Genomic DNA, 26696 nt, shown 5'->3' with positions numbered 1-26696 from the left:
CCTGGCACTGGCATACTCTGAGCCTGACAGAGACCCGGCCACACAATCCTGGCAATTGCAAGCTTTCTCCCGACAGGGTAGCCCAGCATGAACTGTGAGGGAATGTTAGTCGAGGGAAACAGTCAATAAAGGCAAGTGAGACGGCAAAGATAAGAGACACACAGGTTTTCCATGTGCCATTAGTGGGTTAAACCACCAGTTTATGTGATCGTGTTGGGCTGAGGTGAGGTGGGAGTCCTTCTGTGGCTTGGGTACCATCCTCTGGTCTTTAGGCAACATCTCTAGAGCTATTCTAAGCAGATAAAAATGTTGCTTTATTTGATATACTGCAATCCAAGGTATAATTCTAAGTATATCAGCTGAAGCCCACAAGGCCGGTTCCTGTTACTTCCTTCAAAGTGTTCCCCTTGGGCTACTGTAGACTTACTTCATCTGGACTGCCTCCACTCTGCTACTTTACAATATCATACAAGCCAGGTCAGAATGTCTGTAGTGGTAGCAGTCTTCTAATTTAGAAGCTGGGTTTTACTTACATTTTTTAAAAAATAATCTCTCCGACATCACTTTGGCAAAAATTAGGATGAACACTCGACTGTGATATTGAATGTTTTTTTGTGGCTTGTCGGGGGTCTTGCAACAATTCTCAGAAGGAGGAATAATAATAATAATGACAAGAATAAAAGTATGCTGGATAGGAGAAGCATCACCTATACTTGCTAGTAACTTTCAAAATCAAAAACACCATGAATGCTTAAATTCCTTTACATTTGTTGACCTAACTTACTTTGTAACACAGCAGCAGTTGCTTTTTTTTTTTTAACTTATAACAACACTCCAGAGTTCAAGTACTTGCTTTCTGCTTGAAATACCAAAGAGGGCTTGAGGAGGTCACTCTCTGTATCTGGCCTGCTCCTATTGTACTAAGTAGCTCACAGATGCCAGCACTCACTTCATCTGCAATGCACACACCTCCCCTCTCTCGGACCAACGCAAAGGCTTCCTTCAGAAACTCCTTTGGGTACTGGACAACACCATTCACACCCTGCAAAAGATCAAATCAGAAGAATTCAGAGTTGGCAGGAGCTCTGGCTCTGCTCTAGTGAGAATAGATTGTTATCCTCATCACCATGACGTCAATGTTATCCACTGAATGAACAGCATGAAGAACTGTTCCAACCAGGACTTTTGTACCAGGCCTCCAGTGGGAAAAGATGTGGCTATTCTTTCCTGAGGTTAGAAACAACAGGCTTGATGAGTTAAAAACAGGCTTCTGTTGACTGTGTATGTTGAACAGTTAAAAATCAGAGGGTTTCTTTTCTAGGGGATTTTAGGAACCAATGGCTTCACTTATTCACTGTTCATCTGTTCAGTGTGGGAATGAAGGGGATGCATCTTTGAAGATCAGCTGAAAACCAGTAAGAGAATGAATTGAATTTGGAGAGGAACATAGAAACGGGCACTTAATTAATTTGGAGTCAAAACTGTGATCATGGCAAATTCAGAAAGATGCTAAATTTGTGTACCTACTTGAATTGGCTCTGCAAAAAATCCAGCAATTGACTTGGCCACAGAAGTGTTCAGTGTGTCTTTGAATTGTTCGATATATCGTTCTTTAGCTTGGCAGCAGTCTGTAGCAAACACATACACACATACACAAGTCACAGCACTTGAGGTGAGAATGGCATCCGGAAGAAGTGGGTGGGTAAACTCAGAGAATTGAGAGCAGTCAACTGTCTGGAGGTCTTCAGGCTATGATAAGCTGGGAGCCAAGGGTATTTATCTCTGAAATAGAGGACATTATGCACGAATGACTTTATGAGGACAGCCATAAAAGCATAAACAAACTACTTCAATAATTCCATTTGTGGAAGGAACACATTGAAGTATCATCAAATCTAGTATAGACAGCCATTTCATCTAAGGACTATTCTGTTAAATGGACAGATCTGACTCAAGTGTTATCGGGTGACTTTAGGTATTCAAATGTAACTCTACTGTTTATTGCCACTTAGTCTGATGCAAGCTTTTAAACTGTAAAGTGCTTTTGCATTCAGTAAGCAAATATGTTTATATAATAATCAGAATTCAGTCTAAAGAAGATGTGTTAGAGGCAGATATGTTTTCTCCATGGTAGCTCTTGACTCTTGGTTCTGTGTCTCTTATTTATAGACCTCTCTCCCTTAACTGAAGGCACGTTCATTTTTGGAATCTATGACTATGCAGAGTGTCTAGTACACTGTAGGTGCTCAGCAAGTTCCTAAAGAATAAGAGGGAAACAAATGGTAGATACTGTGGCAGGTTTGTGATATACAATTTTGACATTTTTCTCTGGATAAGGAACCAGCTGCTGTTCAGGGAATGTCTTTAATAGGCTAACCCCCTCTTTAGCTGGGTTGAACTGATGATAAACTTAACCCCTGAGTTTGAAATGTCAATGACTATTTATTACGACTAGAGGACATACTCTTCTTAAGTACTGCATGTATTTTCAAATTTGTATTTACTATTTAATTTTCTTCAAGATCATGGAACATTCACATTCTATTGTCTGACCATTCTATCTCGTGAACATTTTGTGGTCCTTTTCTAGAGTGTAGAGTTTTGATTCCTTGTATATTAGTTTTGACTATGGGTGGCTTATTGTCCTTGGCATTTGCGAGTATTCTGTGAAGCCGAGAATGATGTAGGCTCATCGGAGTACATTCCCATTTGCAGCTTCCAGGAGCACAGGGCATTTTTGCCGCAAATTCAGCTGGTGGTGGTAGAGTTCAGAATGCAAAGCTTCAGATGGGATTCCTACCAAGTCTCTTCTACTTCTTTTCAATGGGAAGACCTTGCTCTGCTTCTCATCTCCATAAACTTCCAGTACCTTTATGTCTTGTCAACCCATGGATGGAGTATGACCTCTTGGGACTCCAGGGAGGCTTCCACATTATATCCTGTTTTGTGGATGTGCCCCAGAACTTGTCATTTCTTTTCTGCCTTCTGTAGAACCTTAAAACTAAAGCTCAAGTTCTCCCTGTTTGACAGGTACCCTCAGGGCAAAACTGACTATAGTGGCTCATGACCTACATGTATTTCTAGGAATGCTTCCCTAGTTTTTTAATTTTTTAAAAAGGAAGCCGTAATGTAAACATTTAAAACATCTGTAAAGATTTTAGAAGTTGCAATATTCGTCAGAAAAATTGAAATCTATCATTTTAACTCAGTAGTTTAATGTGTTAGTTAGTTTTTTGTTTAGAGCAGGGTTCCTGGTTGTCCTGGAACTTCCCTTGCAGACCAGACTGGCCCTGAACTCACAGAGATTCTGCCTTCCAAGTGCTGGAATTAAAGACCTGCTCCATTAGTTCCTGGCTTAAAAATCTCTCTCTCTCTCTCTCTCTCTCTCTCTCTCTCTCTCTCTCTCTCTCCCTCTCCTCTCTCTTTCAAAAGTTATCATACAAGTGCTTTACCTGCATGTATGTACACCACATTGACAACTGTCACCCACAGAGGTCAGAAAAGGGCATCAGGCAGGAGTCCTGATGTCTCTGTGCCACCATGTGTGTGAACAATTGAACCCAAGTCTCCTGGAATAGCAGCCAGTATGCACTTAACTGCCAAGCTATCTCTTTAGTTCTTACAACTCCCTTTTAAAAACATGTTTTAGAGCAAATTGTGACTTGTAGTATACTTTTAGCTAATAGTGTCTATGACAAGTGTTATTCAAGTGCCAACATTTATTCTTTGCAATGAACCATTTCATATTTCACTAGTTTTCATAATAAAAATTTCCATTGAGAAGAAAACCAGTCTTCTGAACACAGGGATTTTCTTAACCCACATGGAGATTTCAACTCGATGTCTATGTGTTCTGGGTTTCTCTCTTTGTGCAATGTAGGGAAGAATAATCCAAGTTTCCTATGTGTTTTTAGTTGCACTTAGTATTAGTTTAATTTTAGGTGTACTTTGGATAGTAGAATAATTCTGAGTTTCTGTTTGGCATCGTTTAAAAGTGACATACTTGAGTTTAGTCATATGACATTTAATTTCAAATATGAACTTTGACTACCGAAGTAAAGTTTGGAAGAGCACTTGAAAACTTTTTACCAGCATTCATCAAGTATTACAAGATTTTCAGGGTTTCTTATTAATTCTCTTGTAGTACTATTTGTTTCAGTGAGGGTGTATTTATCATTTTATGCATGATTTTTAGTTGTTCTCTGATGGAGGTAACCCAGAGTATCTACCTGTCATGTTAAGCCCAGCAGCAGCTGTCCAGCCATCCCAAATGTTTCAGAAGTTACATGCTTCTGCCTGTCTCAGAAGTTCCCACCCTGCTTCAAGATGCTGGAAACATCCCTGATGGAAGTGATAGATGCATCCCCAGCCATAAGCCTCAATACACAGAGAAAGAAGCATAAGATCCTCTGAGTGGGAGAGAACACAAAGAGACAGAACATTGCTCAGGAAATGAGCCACCATCTATGTGTGCCGTCTTTGAATACAGAAAGTCTCCAAGAAGAACAAAAGAAAGATGAGTAGTACCTACATATGGCTGAACTTTAAGCATGTTTATTTACACTCATAGTTTAGCTATCAAGAGTACCACAGCATCTCTAAACTTAAACTCACATTTATGCTTACGGAAGGGATGGAGAGGAAGATATGGATGGGGTAGGAGGGCTCAGCCTACTTTATGTGAAAGCATCTCAGGGGTCTGTGGGTGGAGATAACCACCATCCTACCATTTATTTAGATGAATGTAGCCTGCCTGTATCTTCAAGATCAGGGAAGACAAATCCTCAGCAATTATAGCAGAAAACTAATCACAAGTGCATTTATACTCTAGCTTTACTAAAGAGTAAGGAAAACATCAAGTTATAAGGATGTGTGTGACATTTAGAAAAGCTTTGTTGATATAGATATTTGACCTGATATCTTTGGAGCCAAATTCCTATTTTTATTAGGAAAGGAAGAGACAAAAGCATTATATGGCTGTAAAAGATATATCAAGCATGAAGAAAAGGCCTTATTTATGGGTTTAGCAAGCTCTTCTGTAACTATGGAAATCATTACAGAGAAAAATCAGATTGAGCTGCTTAAGTTAGGGTAAAATCATATCATAGAAAGATTTCACTTGAGTTTATCCTACACACTTCATATACTTTACACTCACTTATCCATGTGTTTGATGGGAAGAAGGACCATCTACTGTGTTTTCTCTATTTCATGTGTGTTGTAGTGGCTTATTCCTTTAACCAGGTCAGGCCTCCTATGGAGAGAGATAGGATGCATTGATGTCCCTATGGCAACATCAGGAGCATGTGGATGCTCTGTTGGATATCGTAGCAGAGTATTTACTCTAGGGACTATGTTGGTGTTACAGGAAGAGGCAAGCAGAGTGAGAAACCAAGAAAGACGAATATTATTAAGAAAGAGTTCCTTTCAAAGAGGAGAGAATGGCACAATCAATATCAGCTTTGGGAGAGTGGCCGTGGGTGCATGATAAGAGATAAATTCTATCATGGGGTATGCCTGGAAATTAGGGTTTAGAATGCATCTTGGAGAATAAATAATCTGGGAGGTAGATAGATGAAGGTGATGAAATCTACTATGTAAAAACATCAAAATACTGGCTCCTGGATAAGCTAAGATTTGATGATGTAATTCAGAAATGAAAATATCCTACTATGGTTGGTGCTTGTATGCATCCAGTGAAAAAAACTTTAGAATCAACTGCAAACTTGAATAATCTACACTAAAGTTATGTGACATGTTGGAGTGACTACAAAGTCTCAATATAAAGACACCCAAATAGATTCTTTTCTTATATGATATGAGGCTCATAAGAGTTAACAACAAAACATAACAAAATGAAATATATGACTAAAATAAAGTAAAATGTGGAGTCTGCAGTCCACTCTTGTATCTTATTTATAAGTGCGATGTCACAGCGCTAAATGGGAAGCATCCATCAAATTCCTCTCTTCATAGTTCAGGGGACCCCAAGGGAAAGGAGGCATAAAGAGTGTAAGAGCCAGAGTGAATGGAAGACACCAGGAGAATAAGGGGCTTTAAATCAACATGAGCGAAGCTCATATGAACTCTCAGAGACAGAAGCATCAAGCACGGGGCCTGCACTGGTTACATCGGGTCTCTGTGTATATATTACGTAGCTTTCAGTTTAGTGTTTTTATGGGACTCCTGAGATTGGGAATGTGTGGGTCTGTGATTATTGTGCCTTCTCTTGGTCTCTTTTCCTTGTGTTGGTTTCCCTTATCCAACTTCGATATGGTAGTTTTTATTTTATCTTCTATTTTTATATTTTTATGTTTCATTATCTCCTAGAAGCCTGTTCTTTTCTAATGAGAGACAGAAGGGAAGTGGATCTGGATGGGAGGGGAAGTGAGGGAAGAATTGGGAAGAGTAGAGAGAGGGGAAAGTGTAATGAAGATATAAGAGAAAATAATTTATTTTTAATAAAAGGGGAAAATAAATAATAAGGTGATATGATTCTTGCATCTATAAGGTAAGAGTTAAGAAAACAGGAGCCTATAGATACACAAAGAGCAATGAATATCTTCCACTATCTTGTATCCTCTAGATTACAGAGAGATTATCATGGTGTTTTTATGTTCTTGAAATGGACTAAGGGATGACATCCAAGAAGGAGAACACAGAAAACATGGGCAGAAGGATGGATGCATAATAAAAAGGAAGGGATTGACCAGCTCTGAAGTTCTTCAGTCTCCAAGACTTTGCAGGTGACTGTGCAGACGGCCTGAGAACTGTGAGATGCACCTGGCTGGCTTTAGCTCTTGATGTCACACATATGTGATACACGAACATATCCTCAAGGATTTGAAGCTGTCACTGAATGCTTTCCTCTCTAACGATGTGCGCATGTCTGATCTCACCTAGTGGTGCGACAGGAGTGAAGCACAGGCCTTGCTCCTCCTTCCTGCTGTTATAATTGTACTATTAATATTGTTTTTACAAAATGAGAAACACTGAAGCTCAAGATGGAATGGAGTCTAGATCTCTTGATTCTACTCATGTCCTCAAACATGGAGAAGAAGAAGGAAAGGAATTATTTTCATCTTGGATTCACCTTTTTAGCTTACTAGTATCAACAAGGATAGTAATGGGGATTGGAATCCCTAAATTCAGGGCCCGAAGACTTGAGGTCAAATCCTAGTCTTCCTGCTTCCTGAATGTAGACTTGACTTGTTTTCTTTAAACCCGAGAGTTTGAGTTGTAGCTAAAGCCTTCGGTCTGTTTTTAAGTTTTGTAGCCATGACATTTTGTCTTGTTCCAAAGCTCAATCTTTCATTCTCCATTTCATTATTATCTTGTATGAATTTTAAGGAGACTGTGGTTATTTTTTTTTCTGTTCAAAGCTGAGTTTTTCAGGTTCCTATCTTCCATGCCTCCTCTCAACCTAGTGACTCATCCTATTCTATTAAGTATCTTTTGGCTGGGGCACTTGTTCTTTCCTCTAGAACTACCGAGGAGCAGCTGTTCAAAAGGTTCTGTACTCTGATGACAAATCCGAGAAAAAGAGAGCTGATGGTATTTTCATTTCCCCCCACTTCCATGTTATGAATTCAAATTAAAAAAAGTGTAATTGATAAATACAACTTCTCCAGGAGAGAATGACTAAAACTTGTGCAAGAGACATCAGTGGCAGTGGCGGCCACAAATAGCCACACATCCGACAGATGTTGTTTGGCTATCATTTGGGTCCCCTGGAGAATTTTTTGGCTGGTGTTTTGAGATTTTCAGATGTATCCTTCTCTTCATCTCCTCTCCCATTGGGAATTGGAGAATAATCACACTAATTTCACAGACCTACTGTCAGGTGACGCACTGTTTATAGGCGTACATCTGAGGGAAGGTGAAGCTTTCCCCACAGGAGCAGATGGCAGCTGAGTCAGTTAAACAAGAGCGGTATGGAGAATGCTGTGTCAATGAGGGGTGACTTGGTATTTTCTAGTTTTCTTTCCTTTGACCTTTCCCTCTCCCAATTTTCCCAGTTTGATAGTTTTGCCCATCTTCAAATTCCTCACCCCACCCAACCTTCAACCCTCCCTTTTCCTCTCTGCCCATTTGGACCTGGAGCACAACTGCATTTCCTCACTGTTTGCACTGGAGAATCTCGACAGTGGCTTCCTCCCCAAGGGCCACGGAAAACATCTGGGCACATTGTCTGCAAACAACCAAAAGAAGAATTGTGACAAAACAATAATATGAGAAAGCCAATTTGGGGACACATGTGGTTACAATTAAGACAAGTGGGCTTCTTCAGTGATACTGAAACTTTTGCTTTTCTTTAATGATAAAAATGTAATCTTCCTTAAAAAGATTTTTTTTCTTAGAAATTATTTCTGCGACCATTCTTAAAGAAAACTAATTTTGATGTTAGCCCAGAAGCAACTTTCTCAAGGGTTTAGTGGAAGAGGGCTTCATAAAGAATAAAGATAGTTAGGTATCTGGATCTGATGTTGGAAAGATGGGTATGGCATGGCGTGTGAGAACAGAAAGCAATGACAGTCAGTAGTGGGTAGAACCATTGTGTATTCAAGTTTCTAAGAACCTCACGTCTCCTAGATTGTATGTATGAGCAAGATGAAATCTAATACACCATAATTAACTACTACATAGACTCCAAGTATGTTTCTAAGAAACATTTCTTCAGTTGGTCTTAGGTTTTTAAAGTCAAATTGAGGCACTGGTTAATGGCAGGCATTATATTAGGTTCTGATTCCAATATCAGAAAAATTCAGTCAATTATTCTACAGTTCTAGCAGTTACTAGTGAAGGAAGATGAGGGTCTCAGAACTCACTGATTGGCAGCCTATCCCCCCGGGGACTTCCGTCTTGTAGATTCCTACATTCGTCAGACCAAGTGTGTAGGGACTACATCCATGATAGGCGCCTCTGAAAAGGAAAAAGAAAAAAAAAATAAGATGAAGCTCACTAGTTTCAAAAGAAAAAAAATGTGTGAGAGACACAGGACGAACTAGAACAACACAAACATTTAAATCTGACATCTTTGAATAATTCTTCTAAGTTTATGGCATATGAATGTACTCACTATATTTTCTACTGGTCTCATAGATCTGAAATTGTGAATATAATTTTGGAGATCAGTTGACCAACTTCTCTTAATTTTGAATCTGTCACTCTAAAATAACGAGACTGATTTTTTTTTTTAAAGCAACATCCCAGAGAGTACATGGTCAACAAATGCTAATCTTCAAAGTGGTCACCTTAGGAAGACAAATATTTGTTCCTGTGATGAAAGTTCTGTTCAATGTCACTGGGGAGTGCTGTCCTCTTTGTGTGACTCATGTGACCCAATTTAGCATTTAAGAAACAATTTATAACCCAAAACAGTCATACTTACTTAGGACATCATAATCAATTCATAAAATTTCTAAATAATATCATCCTTTAATGAGCTCCAAATTTTAATTGAAAGAGTGATTATAAAAAATGAGGCAGAGCATAGAGCAAATTCTGGTCAGCAATACCATGACTGCTTCCAATAGATCAATCTGTATCTGGAGGTATGTGTTTTGGGAGGTTATTTTGGTAAAACACAATCACAATGCATTATTACCATATTTATTTGATAGCAAATGTTTCTTTAGGCTTGTGTCCTGTTGTGCTATGACACAAATCTTTGAAAGTAAACAGAAATCATCCTGAGATGTATTTAATAAAGGACTAACTTCTTCCTCCTCCTCTTCCTCCTCCTCAACTCTGTTTGGTTTTGGTAGACCAGGCTGATGTCGAACTCACAGAGATTGGCCTGCCTCTGCCTCCCAAGGGCTAACATCTACATTCCATAACTTTGTTGTTGTTTATTGTTATTTATGTCTTTTATATAAATCTTGTAAAATGTAAATGTGCTACGGCTGCAAAGTAGGATCACACTTTTGTTATGTTAAACGCTGATATATTCATCAAGAGTGTATGAAGGCCAGATGGGCGTAGTGACACTTGCCTTTATTCCCAGCAGAGGCAGGTGGATCTCTGTGAGTTCAAGGCCAGCCTGGTCTACAAGGAGAGTTCTAGGACAGCCGGACTGTTACACAGAGAAACCTTGTCTCAAAAAACCAAACACCAACCAACCAAACAAAAAACCCACCAAAAACCCTCCAACCTCCCCCAAAAAAAGCACAAAAAGAGACTCTTCCCCATCTTCCCTTCCCCTTCTTTTCTGAGAGGGTGGGGCCCCATGGGAATTACTCCATCCTGATACATTAAGTTTCTGCCAGATTAGGAGCATCCTTTCCTCAGAGCTAAGGATGTAAATAAATAAATAAATAAACAAATAAACATAAATTAAAAGTATATATCTAGAGTATGTTCTGTAAAGTACAGATCTGTGTTTTATAAGAAATCTCAATGCATATTGTAAAACTGCAAAACAAAACCAAAACAAACAACCCCCGTACCAAAACAAAACTAAAAAAAGAATTTATAAAGCCAACTTGGATGGAACTATCTTATCATCAAATTCCCCAGATTGATACTGCTGTCAGCTGGACACTGGAAGGATGTTGGGAAATCATCCTTCTCTGTGTCACATTTTAAGGACGAACATTTAGTGTTGGGCTAAGTCACTGTTGCTAAGCTGAATGTTATAAAGTATGGTTACCTGAAAGAAATGATGTCTGTGTGATTCGAGTATGCTCTGGCCATCATCATGGCCAGGTCATTGGCTTCTGATCCACTGTTCACCAAGAAAATGACCTTGTAGGGGAAAGGAAGACACATAACATAGTAGTTTTAGTTCCCTGTTGCTCAATCTATGCAACATTGCTAAAGACCAGGTATTCTAGCTTCTATTGAAGAGAGTCCCCTTAGGTCAACTTCTGTTTCCAATCACTCCCCTCCTTTTAACTACTACATAAATGCTACAGCCCTCCCATGAGCAACTGTTAAGCGCTACAAAAATGACAGAGGTTGACTCATTTGTGAAACTCCATGCTTTTATTAGCTCTAACTGATGAGCTGCAAAACAGGAAGACTGGGCAACTTTCTGAGAGGCTCACAGAGGTCAGCAGCAGAGAACATGCATGAATGAGGTATTTTGGTTACTGAATCTAATCCATTTCACTTACTTATGAAGGCATGGAAGGAGGCAGGGCCCCAACCTAGACCCCCTAAGGAGTTATCCTAGTATGAGGTTGCCGTTTGACTATATGAAGAAAGTGCAGTGCAGCTCAATCTGAACAAAGCAATGGGAAGAACTGAAGAGGTCCAGCTCCTCTAGAGAGGCACAAGGAGACACACATTTGTGGCCTTTCCAATAACCCCACTTCTATGCTCCATGAAATCTGGATCTGAACACAAGTGGTGGCCATTCCAAATTTCTTTTTCTATTTTGGATAACATAGTAAATGGAGTATTGAGATGGTAAGATAAAGTAATAGTTAAAGCATGTACTGAGCACTAATTTAGGTCACACACACACACACACACACACACACACACACACACAGAGTTATATACTCATTTAATGCCTGCATTTAAATCTTGGCAGACATCATTAGGTGTTAGTTCAGTGTCAACTTTAATTCATTTCAGATGCAGAAAATATCTCATTCAGATAAAACATCTAAGTGCATTTTAGACAAACGTTACTTATAAGAAATGGCTTCAGTTTTTATAAAAAGAAGAAATAAAAAATGACTTTGTAGAAATAATGTGGGGCAAAAGAAGGAAATCTCTTAACAACACTGAGGGACATCTGGGGGACTTGAATTTCCGAAAAGAGGTTTCTGGAATGATGTAAGAAAGTGATCAAGGAGAGGCGGGGGACTCAGAGGGAACCGGTGAATGTTAGGTTATTTTATCAGAATTCCTACACCACTTTCTTCAGCTTGAGCACTCTTAGGTATGGCTCACTCTTTACCATGGCAGACACTCAATGCCCAGACCAAATCCCTTGGGGTCCCAGGTCATCATGTGAACTGGGAGCACCATTCCTTGTGAACTGGGAGCATTGTACCTTAAGAGGCTCAGGAAGGCGGGCCGAGAGCTTCTCTGCATATTCGTGCATCGGAGAGTGGAAGAAGAGAGAACTTGTGTGCCACAGGCGGTCCATCTGCTTTTTCGCCACTGCAGTTACCTTCCTGGAGAAACACAGAACTGGTCAAGAACACACTACCAGCAGGCGTGTCCTCTCCCCTGGGCCATCGAACGTGGACCCTTAGCTACTTCTTCAAGAGTTTCAGGAGGCAAGTTTCACATGTGTACTGTACTACTCTTGTTGGAGCAGTGATCAGTGGTAACAAATATTTTATAATGTTGAAGCATCATTCTTTAGAGAATCAGTTTAACCTTACTGATGAGAAAGCCCATAATGAGAGTACGTAGCAACCAAAGGCAGACAAACATGTGGGGCCCAAATAGGAAGGTCTTAGGAAGGCAGAGAAAGGACAGCAGTGGCTGGTGTTTGATCCAAACCATTATCTTTGCTATTAATATCTGACACATCTAAAAATTAGTTCAACTATTGAATAATTTTGAGAAATGCCAGGCTAAACAAATTTTTTAGCTGTGGGAATTGCTAGTACCCTTGCTTAGTATATTGCTAAGAAGGAGAGAGGGAGAGTTCATAGTTCTTTTATTATTAGTTCTTTAAAATAATTTATTATTACTTTTATTATTTTTCATTATTATTTATTTTTATTATATTCTATTTATATACTATATACTATATACTATATTATGTAATTATCTTATTACATAATATATTATATCTTAGATAGAATTATATTTAACTATAACATAATATAAGATAATTATATTTAATTATAATTATATAATATATAATTATATATAATGTTACATATTTTATACATTTTTATTATTTATTTTTATTATTTTTTATTTTTAATTATGCTTTTGTAGTTACTTTTTATTATTAGTTCTTTTATTATTAGTCCTCTTCTTATCTTTTCCTGGAACTCTTTTCCAAGGAACACCTCCTATAATTATTATTCCACAAACCCCACTTAAGAAAATTATAAAAATTTATAATTTTTAAAAAACAAGATCCCTGACAACATCCTGGATGATAGAAGTAATTCTGAGAGCCACATGACGTGTCGGATGTAGGGGACAAGGGTCACTACTGGTGACGTGGTGACCAGCTAGGTGGGCAAGGTGGCCATCCTTTGAAGAGCAGAAGTGTTCTGAAAACACTTGTGTTAATGAGATCTGTGGGAAGAGGAACTCCAAGGATTAGGGAGTTTTCAGGGGAGGTCTCAGATCTCAGATGGCATCAGGTTGGCTGTAGAAAATAAAAAGGAGGAAAACTCAAAGACAGCTTTGACATTCTTTTTTTTTTTTAAGATTTATTTATTTTTTCTTTAATGTATGTGAGTACACTGTCGCTGTCTTCAGACACACCAGAAGAGGGCATCAGACCTTGTTACAGATGGTTGTGAGCCACCATGTGGTTGCTGGGAATTGAACTCAGAACCTCTGGAAGAGCAGTCGGTGCTCCTAACCACTGAGCCATCTCTCCAGCCCCCAGCTTTGACATTCTTGCCTAGAATGCTGGACAAAGTCCAGAAATAACTCAGGCATACAGCTGACTTTCCCCAGAGTCAGGGTCAGGTGAAGATTAGAAGCTGTACCAAGTCATGAAAGTGAGTGAGAACTGTCCACTGCCTGGGCATTATCAGTGTTGGGAGGACTCAGCCTATGATGTTCTTGGTTTTACTGAACGTGTATGCTTTGTTGTAAAGCGCTTCTGAATTGCTTGTATGTTCACTGGGTCTTGTACCTCCTGAAAACAGAAGGAGAGAGAATCGGAAGTAGAGAAGGAGAAAGTTGTGTGTGGAGGTCCAAGTCATTCCTCTTCTCCTGTTAGTAGTTGCAGGAGAGATACCCTGGCACCTGTATTGATGGGAAGATCTCAACCCATACAATTTACTTTGTCTATGCTGTTTTACCAGTATCCACCTAACATTAATTTCCCTCAACAAATTTGTTAGGGCAAGAGAGAACAGATCATTTACTGCTTAGTATGAATTGCAGAAGGGTGTGGGGTGGGGTTGGGGGTGGGGGCAGAGAGAGTGTAAGGGCCAGAAAACCAGCAGTCAACTGTAAAAGAACCTCTCCTAAAAATAGCTGTAAACATGGGAACAGACCAATGACAATATCAAAGAACATGTTAACATGGAAGGGGGAAAATTTCATGGGATTCCTCCCCTAGAAAATGAGCTATAGATAACCATTGATTCCTGGGAGAAAGAGAATTATCCTGTCCCAGGGAGGAGCCTCCTTACTGTTTGTCCACTGTGGAGTAGTCAGCTCTGAAACTGTATGCACATAAACAACAAAAACAAAGCCAGCAGGTTTTATGTGTGTGTGTATTCATATATATATATATATATATATATATATATATATATATATACACACATATATATATTTGTGTATGTACATACTTATCTATGTAACAAATGTAATAAAAAAAAGAATCTATCAACTTGAGAGTGGGTGGAGTGTGAGAAGGGTTTAAGGGAGGGTAGTTAGGAGGGGTTGGTGGTGATAAGGGAGGGGGAAGTAATATAGTCCTCTTTCAGTTAGAAACACTTTAAAAAAGCATCAACATAACTCTAACAAAACAGCACATTATCTAGAAAAAATTTAAAGAATTATTTCATGTACATGAATACACTATAGTGTCTTCAGACACACCAGAAGAGGGCATCAGATCCCATTACAGATGGTTGTAAGTCATCATATGGTTGTTGGGAATTGGACTCAGGACCTCTGGAAGAGTAGTCAGTACTATTAGCCGATGAGCCATCTCTCTAGCCCCCATATATAAAATTTTAAAGGAATGAAATGGCCACATAGAAACCTAGAGGATCAGGGAGAAGTGTCCTGAGAGTCTGTGTGTGGGAGAGCTGGTCATAGTTTCAATCTCAACTTTATTTTGTACATTTCTAAGTAAATTTCCAGCTAGGGACACATCTCTGTGTTATAATTTCATTGCTCATCAACCTCTCAGAGCCCACGAGGATGACTCATCATGGATCTAGAAGTTCTCATGGGCCATCCTTCATGTCATTCTCTTGTCTTTGTGTTTGCCTTACAGGACCGTCACTTGTGTTTTCTCTTGGTGTATCCCCATCTTTGGAAAGCTTCCTTCATCAAGAAACACACAGGGACACTGTCTGACATGCAGCATGTGTAGCAGGAATGAGCAAAGCTTTCATGAGAAAGAAAAAAGTACAGAATCAAGTCTGTTTGTTTCTTTACAGAGGAAGGCATGCAGGTGCATGTCAGCACAGCCTGTAACAGGTATAACTTATAAGGCTGAGATATAGAAATTAAGGGTTCTGAGTTATACATGTGATGGTTTTCCATGTTTTTCTGGATTTTAAGGATTTCCTTCTTTTTTTAGGGATACTCACGGGTGGCAGTGACCAACACTAACAGTTACAATCCCAGAGAAGAAGTCCAGGTATCTCTTTCCTTCAGAATCAAAGAGCCATTCCATGTGTCCCTGGTGGAGTAGCAAAGGCTTCTGGAAATAGGCTACATCCACAGGAGAAAGGTGGTGCTTATGAATCTCCAGGGCACGGCTGTAGGCCAGGGACTAGGACAGACAAATTAAAATTTATTTTCTTTCATTTTTTAAAGATTTGTTTATTTTATGTATGTGAGTACACTGTCACTATCTTCAGACACACCAGAAGAGGGCATCGGATCCCATTACAGAATGGTTGTGAGCCATCATGTGGTTGCTGGGAATTAAACTCAGGACCTCTGGAAGAGCAGTCAGTGCTCTTAGCCGATTTGTTTTCTTAGTCCTGAGTTCTACAAGATTAAGAGCAGGTCAGTTTACCAGGACCTAATCCCCTTAGTGACCTGTATGGGCTCACAAATGGGCATATTACCCAATGTGTTCTGGGAAAAGTGAAGTCCTTTGTGTTTAGATGGAGACTAAACTCACTGTGTTCCTTTTCATTTGTGATTCCTTCCTAGGGTACAGGTGAAGAAGGGAGTTGGAATTCCCACCTCTTAAGAGTTTTCTTTTTAAACCCTTCTTTAATTCCCCTCAGGCCCAAGGGGGAGGTCATTTCTCAGTTGATTTTTTGATTCTGTCAAGCGGACAATTAACACTGGCCATCGCATCCATGTTTTCTTTTTGTAGATAGCTTCGGATTATACTGTCTTTAAAATTTAGGTCCAATGAATATGATATAAAATAAAAATTGTTGTGTGTCTCTGTGTGTGTTTGGATGTATGTGTGTGTGTGAATGAGAGACAGGGAGAGAGAGAGAGAGAGGAGGAGGAAGAGGAGGAGAAGGAGGAGGAGGAAGAGGAGGAGAAGGAGGAGGAGGAGGAGGAGAAGGAGGAGGAGGAGTGAGAAGAGACAGAGAAAGAGCAAGAGAGAAATCATCAATATGATAACAGGAAAATATTTTTTCTATCAGGAGGAACGATCATGTGATGTGATGTACTGCCATGTGTAAATTAGGACAACAGCATTGTAAAAAATAAATAAGGGATTTGACACTGACCTAAGTGTGTTCCTGGTGTGTGTGTGTGTGTGTGTGTGTATGTGTATGACTATGCATATGTGTCTGTGTGTTTATGAGTATGTGTATAATATGTATGAGTATGTGTGTGTATCATAATAGTCCTTTCTTGTGTTTTCTGTCAGTCTCACATGCTCTTCAGTTCATATATAGCTCATAAAGAGTGTAAGAAAGCTTCAGATATTCCCTAATATGTAAAGAATAGGATATCATAAGACTGTTGACTGACATAGCAGGGTTATTTGTAGGTTCTTCCCGGGGAACAATTTTGGAAGTCTGAGATCTCCCAAGGGTGGCATCTTTTTTTTCTTTTCTGAAACCAGAATCTTACCTGGTATTTCTCAGGTGAGAAGTCACACGGTGGCATGCTGGGCTTTGTATGAAGAGCGAGCTTGGGTACAGATATCCGGAAAGCACCTGCTGAAATGAAGTGAAGTGAAGCGTGATGGACTTGCACTTGTGTCACACATGTATGGTTACCTGAACCAATTAGGCAATCTTGCTCCTTACTTTAATAAAATCACATTAGTTTTGATTTTAATACTGAGTTATCTTAATAGTAGATCTTCTGGAGGAAAAAAAGGTGACTGAATCTAGTATAAAAAGATAGAAGAACAAGGAAGTAGCAGTGTTTTCCCCACAGACCCCTCTCACAAGCATAGAAAACTCAGTTCAAGGCGGTTCTACTTTTTGTTGACTATTTATAGTCAGGTTGCAATGCACTACCCAGTGGATGCCCTTTCACTTTTTTAATCAATATGGTTTCTAAGCTATGAATTACTTAGTGCCAGATACCTGGTTGGCTCTCCATACATGAAACTCATTGTTGTTGGCTGTTCTAGTAGGGAGGACACAGAAATGGGTGTTAGGTGACAGGCTCTATTAATATCTGCAAACAGGTCTAGAAGATACCATCTCCTCCTTAGGAAAGGGCCACCTACTTAAGACTGTCAGAAAGGGAGAGAAGTTGAGAAAGAAGAGTCATTAAATACCTAGAGCTGGGAGAAGGTTGGGGAGAGGTACTGAAATTCTCATCTATATTAAAGCTAAAGATGTCATATTAATTTGTTCAAGTTCATCATGCTGTTAGAAAGACCAAGAATGAAATCTCAAGTTGTGAACTCCAAGCCTAGGACTCTTTCTTTTCTCACCTTTTCTTGACAGCACAGACTCCGACCTCTCATATAAGTGGGCGAGAACAATGCAGTTAGAAACTATCAGAGCAGACTTTTAGAGTCTTTATAAATAGTCTTGGGAGAGAATGGTCCTAATTTAGAAGATCTGAGGTCAGTTTTGAGGTAGTTTCATAGGTGGAAAGAACGGAGAAAGGCATAGATGTCTCGTGAGCAGCACAAAACTTTGAATGTGTGGAAGAAATGCTGTGTTGTGAGGCTTCGAAGTCACTGTCTTGAGAAACTCCATGACTGTGTTTCTAAACAAAACAGGGATGTAATAACTATAGATGTATTTTTTTTCAAAATCCCATCCATTTTATCCAAATAATCACTAATGTCATGAGTTTGCTCTTACTGTCAAAGTAAGTAGCTTTTGGTTATCCACGCAAAGAATGACAGGGAAAAGACAGCTCAAGTTTTCTGAGAATTTAACCTTCTGAAAGGTTTTTATGGTGGGCCTCTGTGCTAGTCCCTCTCCTGAAGTGGAGAAAAAGGAGTTTTTCTGAGAATCCAAAATCCCCTTATTCCACCATTATGTTCCTATCTGTAAAATTCGAGATGCCCAATGAATAGGCTGTAAGCTTATTGATTATAAAGCTCTAAGAGTTAATGAGAGTGTGCTGGCAAGGAAAGAGAACTGATGAAGAAGACTCGGCAAAGGAAGGGCGAGATTTTAAATAGTCAAGGCAGACTCACTTATTCATTCACACCACTCACTCACTCACTCACTCTCTCTTCATTCATTCATTCATTCATTCATTCATTCAACAATGGGATATGCATATAAATGGTGAGGCAAAGATTCTAAGCAAAATTTATAAATACATTAAAAAGAAAAGGAAAAAGAAACCAAAGAAAGGTAGGAAATAAAGAAGGTAAATAACAACAACAACAACAACAAGAGGAAAAGAGAATTATTCCATAAGTGAAATATAGCTATTCAAGACTTAGAAAAGCTTTCTTGCTATATTATCCCTCTCAATAAACAAACTTCACAAATCATAATAAAGTCAATGGATATAAATAAATGTTTATTTGCCAGAAAAATGAAAATCAAAATGTCGTTGCCTGCGTTCCTTGTGTAAAACAGCCTGTGTTTTGAGGGTTCTGTGTGAATGGGGCATTGATAAGGCCTTTCATTGGTTCTAGCATATCTGTATACATATATGAACATGTGTATAAGGATTGTATATATAAGGATTGGGTGGAGGAGAGTGTCGTGCCAAATTCCAAGTTCTCTGTGAATTAGCATTTTTTATGTTATCTGTTTGTTATTTTACTGATCTGAAATTATCTTCTTAGACTAAATACAGGTGGCAGCTGTGATTCTCAACCACCACATCTCACAAAGACAACTGAAAACACTAAAATAGAATTGAATTTGGAGAACAATACCACTCCTATAATAAATACCAAGTGGGCAATTAGATTTAACTTTGAAGCTATCCAATTTTCAGAATTCCACAGCAGACCAATTGTTTTCTTTATCTTTGTTTTCTTTCCTCAAAATATACAAATGGAAAAAATCCTAGGGGGTAAAGTAGTAAGAGAAATAAACCTTTTGTGGGAGTTTGGGAGTCCTTAGGAAATCCCCCTCCCCCTTTTTTGGTAAGGGATTTGTGTAAAGGGTTTCCTAATAACCACAATCAGTTTTCAACTAAGAAGCCATGTGTATCAGGAGTCTTCACCCTAGACATTAAAAGAACAGCACTCAATACACAAGTCGGTGTGGTGCGACTCATTCAAACATGAGTTGTGTCTTATTTCTGTAGAGCATCTTTTAGGTAACTTTAAATACACACATCCCATTTCCTATTCTATCTGATATTTAGGACAGACAATTAATTAGCAAAGGGAGATTTTTTGTTTTTAATCATCCATCTACCTTGGCACCAAGGCAGTGACAGAATGACACTCCATCTGCCAAGGAAGACTGCTGAAGGCACATTGGGATCTGGAGGAGCAAGGGTCAAAGGCTGGTTTGATGAGCAAGTGTTTTGTTTTATTCCCTCCCTCCCTCCCTCCCTCCCTCCCTCCCTCCTTCCCTTCTTCCTCTGGAGTTGCTAGTTGTCTGTCTGGAGGGTGGTTTCCTTGCTCTTCTTCCACTGTTCTTCATGGGAAGACCATGTTGTTGGTCCTTCAGTACTACCCAGTCTCCCATGAGACCACAACGCCCTGTTTCTCTGTCCTATTATATATTCTGTGTGAAAGGATAATTGACATTAGATGTGCACCCCTCACCAGCAAGGCTATGATGAGGAGATTCCTTGTAGAGTTTATGTTTCCTGCTGGCCCACTTTCTGTGCCCACTCTTTATGCCCAATTCTATTTATTATGTTTTGGGAATATTTTCAGACTCCCTTTCTCCGTGGGTTTCCTACCTAGCCTTTTATAGTGGGTTGGCCTAATACTACTTGTATTCTAGTGCTAATTTTGGGCCCCAAGACTGGTTACCATAAAGCTGAGAGTCTGCACATAAGAGGCTGAGTGGCCCTGCCCCCAGTTAGCTGTGATTGGTAAATAAAGATGCCAACAGCCAATAGTTGGGAAAAGGAGACATAGGTGGGGGTGAGGTTTCTCGGACTTAGAAGGATAGGATCATGAGGAGGGAAGGAGGAGGAAGAAACTGCCATAGAATAAAGGAAGAACATATAAGAGAGGAGAAAGGAGAAGCTGCCACAGGTTAGCTAAGCTATAAAGGCGTGGCCCTGAGGGCTGGCCAATTAGAGCTAGAAGTGCCCCAGATAAAACATAGTAATAAGTTGGGGTTATCAATAGGTAGGTAGATTCTAGTAACATGGAGGGTAGGCAGTTGACCAGCTACTGTGCTGCATAAGATATATTAAAAATATAGAGACTGTGTGTGTTTTTCATCCTGAAATTCAATAACCAAAGGTGGGGTAGAAATCCCTGGCCGGGATTTTTAATATATTTTACTACAGCTTTTTGCTGAAGTAAAACAGAAGTAGTTGTTACTTGTTCAGATGAAAAACCTTGACATAATTTGGGGTCTGGTGAGTGTTCCTTAGAGTCCTTTTTGGAGTTAGCTTCCTCTGAGATCAGCCTAGAGTGCAAGTGAGGGGCCTGGCACTCAGGCTAACCAGTATGTATGTATGTATGTATGTATGTATGTATGTATGTATGTATGTATGTATATACACATACATATATATGCATGTATATATGTATGTATGTATTTGAGAAGTCTTTCCAGGAGTGGAGTGTTGGAGGGAGTTTCTTAGTGGGTAACAGACATTATTTACTGTCCATGTATTATCCTGTGTACCCTTCCTTTGTGTGAGAAAAAAGTGTCAAAAATAGCAGGTTGGAGTGAAATCTCCATCTACCTGAAAATGATATGAAGTATTTAGCTAGTAGAAAAGCTGCAGCTTTAAGATACTTTCCTCTCTTGCTGTGGTGACCTGCTTGAGATCAAGCCAGTCAAAATTCAAGTACAGGTGTGTGAGGAGCTCCAAAGCCTTACCTCAGTCTTAAAAGATGTTGGCAGTTGATGGCTGCCAAGGGACAAAGAATCACTGTCCTTTGAGGACATGGCCTTTCATAAGGTGCTCATGACCCAGTGGATGGCCACATTCATATGTACATATGGGTAGCCCTAGCTTGACTCAGTGTGATCAATGGCAACAAAAATAAAAAAACGACATGGAAGGGAGACACAGTTCTAGGGAAGGTGAGAGGGAGGTGATGGTAGATTAATGTGATTAATATACATTCCATAAATGTGTGGAAGTTTCAAAGAATAAAGATATTAAAAAATATATTTCCAGTCTATATTGAAAATGAATATCTTTAATAACTATATTTTCTGCATTTTTAGACCAGAAGGAGTATATCAAGTCAGGTAAGGCTAAATAATTTATGTGTACCAATACTGGACAGTAAACACACGGGCATCATAGGAGGTTTGCATCTTACTTTACTGGTTTTACACATCTGAAAACATGTAATGCTATAATCTTCTCATTACTCTAGATACCCCACTTCACATTTCTGTTTCTCTTTATTTTTTCTTTGACATATTTGTTTGTTCATTCTTGTCTCACCTCTGGGTTAGACAAGAATGGACTTTGCTTGTTCACTGTGACTATGTCTGTAATACTTGAACACACTTATTAACACCCAAGTATTTTGAATATGTTTCATATGCCATATATGCCTGAGGAGTGTTCAATGTGTGTGTTTGGATGAACACAAGCACACACATATGTACATGGTGACATGGTAAACAGGGAGATATAGGGAACTGAAGAGTGCTTGGAAGACTAGGGATTAAAGGCTATGTGACTTTAAGATTTTTTCTCCATCGTTTTCTTGATAGAACTCTATGTAGGGGTTCCAAGCAATAACTGCAGGTGAGTATAAGGTATCACCTTTCTTCAAACAGAATGGCTAGTACCAAAAAAATCAAGCTAAACAAAACAACAAATATATTGCTGAGAATGTCAAGAAAAGGGCATTTTTATGTGCTGTTATTTGGAAAGTAAATTAATGTAGCTGTTATGGCAAACAACATGTCACTCTCTCAAAATCTTAAAGATGTATCTACCACAGACTCAGCTGTCTCATTTTTTTGTTGTATATCCAAAGGAAATGAAGCCAGTATATTAAAGAGAAACTTGCATGCTTATGTTTAGTGTAGCACTATTTGCTTTAGACAAGACATGGAATCAACAGAGGCGCCTATATGGATGAAGAAATGTAGAAAGATTAAGTAAGCTAACATGATGAATATGCATAATAACATAATTATTATTCAGCTATGAAAAGAATCAAATCCTATCATTTGTAGAAAGATGATAATTAGAACTTGGGGACGTTATGCTAAGCAACATGTGTTCACCAAAGAAAAAGAAAGACCTCATAGTCTTCATATATGAAAACAAAAATGGTCTATATGAAAGAAGAGTGTAGAAGGGTGATTATTAGAGCCTGGAAATACATAAAGAAAGATAATTAAATTAGTCACATAACAAGAATGTTAGTGTTCCGTGGCACAGTAGGGTTATCAGAGTTCATAGTATCTTGTTGCAAATATTACAAATAACTAAAAAAGAGGTGTCTTAGTTACTATTTTATTGATGTCAAGAGACACCATGACCAAGGAAACTAATTTTTTTAAAGCACTTAATCTGCTTAAGAGAGTTAGTCCATGATCAGTCATGGAAAGAAGCAGAAGGGCATGGTACTGGGGCAGTAGCTGACTTTTATATTCTGAACCATAGGTAACAGGCAGAGAGTGACACTGGGCCTGGCATGAGTTTTTGAAACCTTAAAGCCTATTCCCAGTGACACACCTCCTCCAATAAGGTCACAGCCCCTAGTCCTTCTCAAACAGTTCCACTCTCTGGTGACTTAGCAATCAAATTTATGAGCCAATGGGGGCCATGAGCATCTAAACCACCATAGGAGATCACAGACCCCAAACATGAAAACTGATAAGGATCTGGGAATGCTCATCATCCTGTCTTGGTCACGACATATTATTCACATGTATCACAGTTCTGCACTGCACTACATAAACATGCACAATCACTGTGTCAAAAATGAAAAGTTTAAAAGTTAAAGAAGAAAAGAAACAGAACAAAACTTTTCTAGGCACCATGCCTTATGTGCTATCATCATTAAGGTAACCCCACCATCCTAGAGTTTTTGGTTGAAGAAAAAGGGACTCCAGAGCGTTTTATCTCACTGTTGTCGGTATATAGTAATTTCAGTGTGGTTTCCCACCTCCTAAGTTCATGTGTAATTTACCTCTGTCTGAGAAAATGGAATTAACAGGATTGGAAAGGGTAGTGAAACAGGGTGTGGTATAACCTCTGAGTTTGGAGCCAGACACATCTGGCTTTCAATCTTGTTGGAATTTACATGTTTCTGCTTTTGATCATGTTTATTTTTCTTTTATTTAAATTTTTAGGTTTACTTATTTTATGTGTACGTTTTTTCTGCATGTATGTATGTATGTGCCCCATACACATGCCTGAAACTCATAGAGATCAAGAGAAGTGATTGAATTTCCTGAAACTGGATCAGTATGGATGTGAGCAGCCATGTGTATGCTGGGAACTGAGCCCTGGACCTTTGCAAAGAGAGCAGTAAGTGCTTTTAATTACTGAGGTATCACTCTGGCCCCTGGCCACATTTCTTAATTACTTTTTGTCATTTGTCTCCTCATGTGTAGGACAGTAAAATAAGACTCAATTGCTATGTTTGAAGCATTAGACATATATTGGACTAGAGAGAATGCATAGTTACTAAATTGCTTTTTTGGTGGTTTGAATATGCTTGGCCCAGGGAGTGACACTATTAGGAGCTATGGTCTTGTTGGAGAAAGTGTATCACTATAGGGGTGGGCTTTGAGACTCTCCTCCTAGCTGCCTGGATGATAGTAAGTAGTTTTATTCTGTTTGCCTATGGAACAAGATGTAGAACTCTTAGCTCCTCTAGTACCATGTCGGTCTGGATGCTACCATGCTTCCTGCCATGATGATAATGGACTGAATTTGTCCATTATAAGAGTTGCCTTGGTCATGGTGTCTTTTTGCAGCAATGGAAACTCTAACTAAGACACTTACCATGTTAGCATAAGGACTGGAGTTTAAGTCTCAGACGTCAAAAAGGTTGGGTGTTGTGGTACACATTTGTACCAGTGCCAGGGAGGCAAAGACAGGTGGATTCATGAGACTTGTTGGCTAGCCAGTCTTAGCCTACTCAGTGAGCTCATGACCAATAAGAAACTCTGTCTTAAAAATACAGAACAAAACAACTCCCCCCAAACAAACAAAGAAACAAACAAACCCAAGTTTGACATCATCTGAAGAACAACACCCAAGGTTGACCTCTGGCCTCCCTTACATGGTCAGAGATGTGCACATATAGCTATAAACAAACATATGCTTCCATAAATATGTATATGTATACATCAAAAGAAAGCTTAAACATATATTGCCTTTACAAAATTGCTAGGTGAGGAGGGAGAGGAGATAGGAGATCAAAGGAGAGAAAATGGGAAGATATGGATAAGAGAAAATTGATCATGACGAAGGATGGAAAAGGGTCCTCTATACCATTTAGAGTACATGGGCAGAAGTTTCCCAATGGCCCATAAACTTGTAAACAGATGTCTGTTTAACCTTATGTGTTTAGAAAGGATATTAATAAGTATGTTGTGAGCTTAGAGAAAACAAACCCATGTGAAGATCATTGGAACATGGGAATAATTTATAAAGATTTCTATGTGTGGCTACTCCAGATCTCCTTAAATTTCTTATTCCTACTGCAGAAAAGTGAGAGTCTGATTAGTTTCAACCTGGCTTAGATGAACTCACACTCTCTCTCTCTCTCTCTCTCTCTCTCTCTCTCTCTCTTGCTTTGTGTTTGGGAACCTATATCTTTTAAAATAAGAATCCTAGGAATCTATTTATTGAACACAATACCATATTTTGGCTTATTTTTCCTTTAATTTCTTCACATGAAAGTAGAGATAGCTGGTTCTAAATTCTAGGTTGTGTATTATCAGGTTTTATTATCCATTGATTTCATCTCAGGACAAATGAGGGAAATGAAGGCCATCATTAAAAACTCACAGAAATGAAAGCATGGGGTTAGGAAGGCTCAGAACCATTGGCTGTTACAAATGTATTTTTAAAATCCCAAGCCCTTACTGAGCTCGAGTTGTCTCACATCCTAGGCAACAGACTCCAAAGTTCAGGCCTTCCCCTTCTCTCAACCCTCTGCTGACCCAGATCCCACGGTTTCCACTCACAGCTCAGGGATGGACGCATCTGGAGGATTCTGAGAGAAGTCTCTAGATAAAAGGCTTTCTGAAAATTTCTCCAGGCTAGAGACATCTCTTCCCAGGCAGGAGGAAAATCCTGTGGCGGCAGGTCAGTGGGAGGAGGGACTCCAAATGCTCACTGACTGAGCTGGACTTTGATATTAGAAGAGGCGGGGTGGCCTTAGAAAGGAAATTGCAGACTGCTGACTGACTCTCAATGGACTTGGGTAAACCCCAGAGCCTGATGTTATTAGGAATAGTACCTTAAATAATGAGAAAAATGGAGTTGAGAAACAGAGAAAGGCAAACGGAGACAAGCAGAACGAGGAAGGGCAGCAAAGGATGTTGGGAGGGAAGGGTAGAGATGGTAAGGGAGAGGGACACAAAGGGGATTGAAAAAGAAAAGACAAAACAAGTTTTGCTCATTTTGCAACCCTCATACTCCATTCCACCCTGGGCTCACCAAAGTGAATCACTCTATAGAAGGGCAGGGACTGTCTGATACCACAGAAGTCACAGCTAACTGGCTACCAAAAAGATTAATGAAAAAAATAAATACCCCCACAAGGCCAGGCCCAACCATAAATATGATGAATAACAATTTACATCCAGGGAAGAGAAATCTCCCTGAGAATCCCATTCTTTTTCCTTTCCAGGTAAAAATGAATCACCCGTGATGTCTGCGGTTAGAAGTTCTAATCCAGATGCTGGCCTCTGAACTTATACTACTCAGACCTTTGAAGGGCCACTGACAAGAACATCAAACAGCTAGAGATTGACATCACTAATCTGAAGAAATCCCTCGTTCTGCCATCTGAAGAGACCTCCTAAAATCGCAAAGATCCTTATTGGACTTGATTTACTCTAGTACAGTAGAAAAGACTGTATACAGCTCTTGACTGTGTACAACCCTCAAAGAAGAAGGTTGCCTTTACATAGACAAGACAAGGAGGGTTAAAGAGAGCATGAAATAGGTAGTGAAGCCTAAGAAAAATCAGAGAGAGAAAGAGACAGATGAAATGTGGTACAAGAATTGATTTGCAGCCTCTCCAAGGTTGTCAACCCTATTTCCTTCCATCTTGGGACCATTATTTGGTTTCTTTTTGCTTTTTTCTGCTGGTCCCTGGCCCTCAAATAGGCGGACTAACTCTGTGATACAAC

General features: G+C 39.3%; 1 protein-coding gene across 2 annotated transcripts in view; it reads right to left on the bottom strand.

The window, feature by feature from the left end:
- The window catches only part of Agxt2 (alanine--glyoxylate aminotransferase 2), a 41062-nt gene extending 15373 nt beyond the window's left edge, over positions 1-25689 (bottom strand). Inside the window, exons 1-9 of one of the 2 annotated variants that reach the window (XM_028767549.1) lie at positions 25524-25689; positions 16897-16985; positions 15435-15619; positions 12008-12131; positions 10652-10746; positions 8829-8922; positions 8098-8191; positions 1528-1628; positions 950-1042 (exon numbers count right to left, since the gene is read on the bottom strand). In XM_028767549.1, the coding sequence (XP_028623382.1) occupies positions 950-1042; positions 1528-1628; positions 8098-8191; positions 8829-8922; positions 10652-10746; positions 12008-12131; positions 15435-15619; positions 16897-16985; positions 25524-25608 (960 nt within the window). In that variant the 5' untranslated portion in view covers positions 25609-25689. The remainder of the gene's footprint in view (positions 1-949; positions 1043-1527; positions 1629-8097; positions 8192-8828; positions 8923-10651; positions 10747-12007; positions 12132-15434; positions 15620-16896; positions 16986-25523) is intronic. The other variant, XM_028767551.1, reaches the window with a different exon arrangement.
- Positions 25690-26696: the final 1007 nt, after the last annotated feature.

This window comes from Grammomys surdaster, unplaced genomic scaffold (assembly GCF_004785775.1).
Source record: "Grammomys surdaster isolate TR1022 unplaced genomic scaffold, NIH_TR_1.0 174, whole genome shotgun sequence".
In the NCBI taxonomy this organism is placed as follows: domain Eukaryota; kingdom Metazoa; phylum Chordata; class Mammalia; order Rodentia; family Muridae; genus Grammomys; species Grammomys surdaster.
Note: the sequence above shows the minus strand (reverse complement) of the source record. Positions and strands in the feature narration are given on the sequence as shown.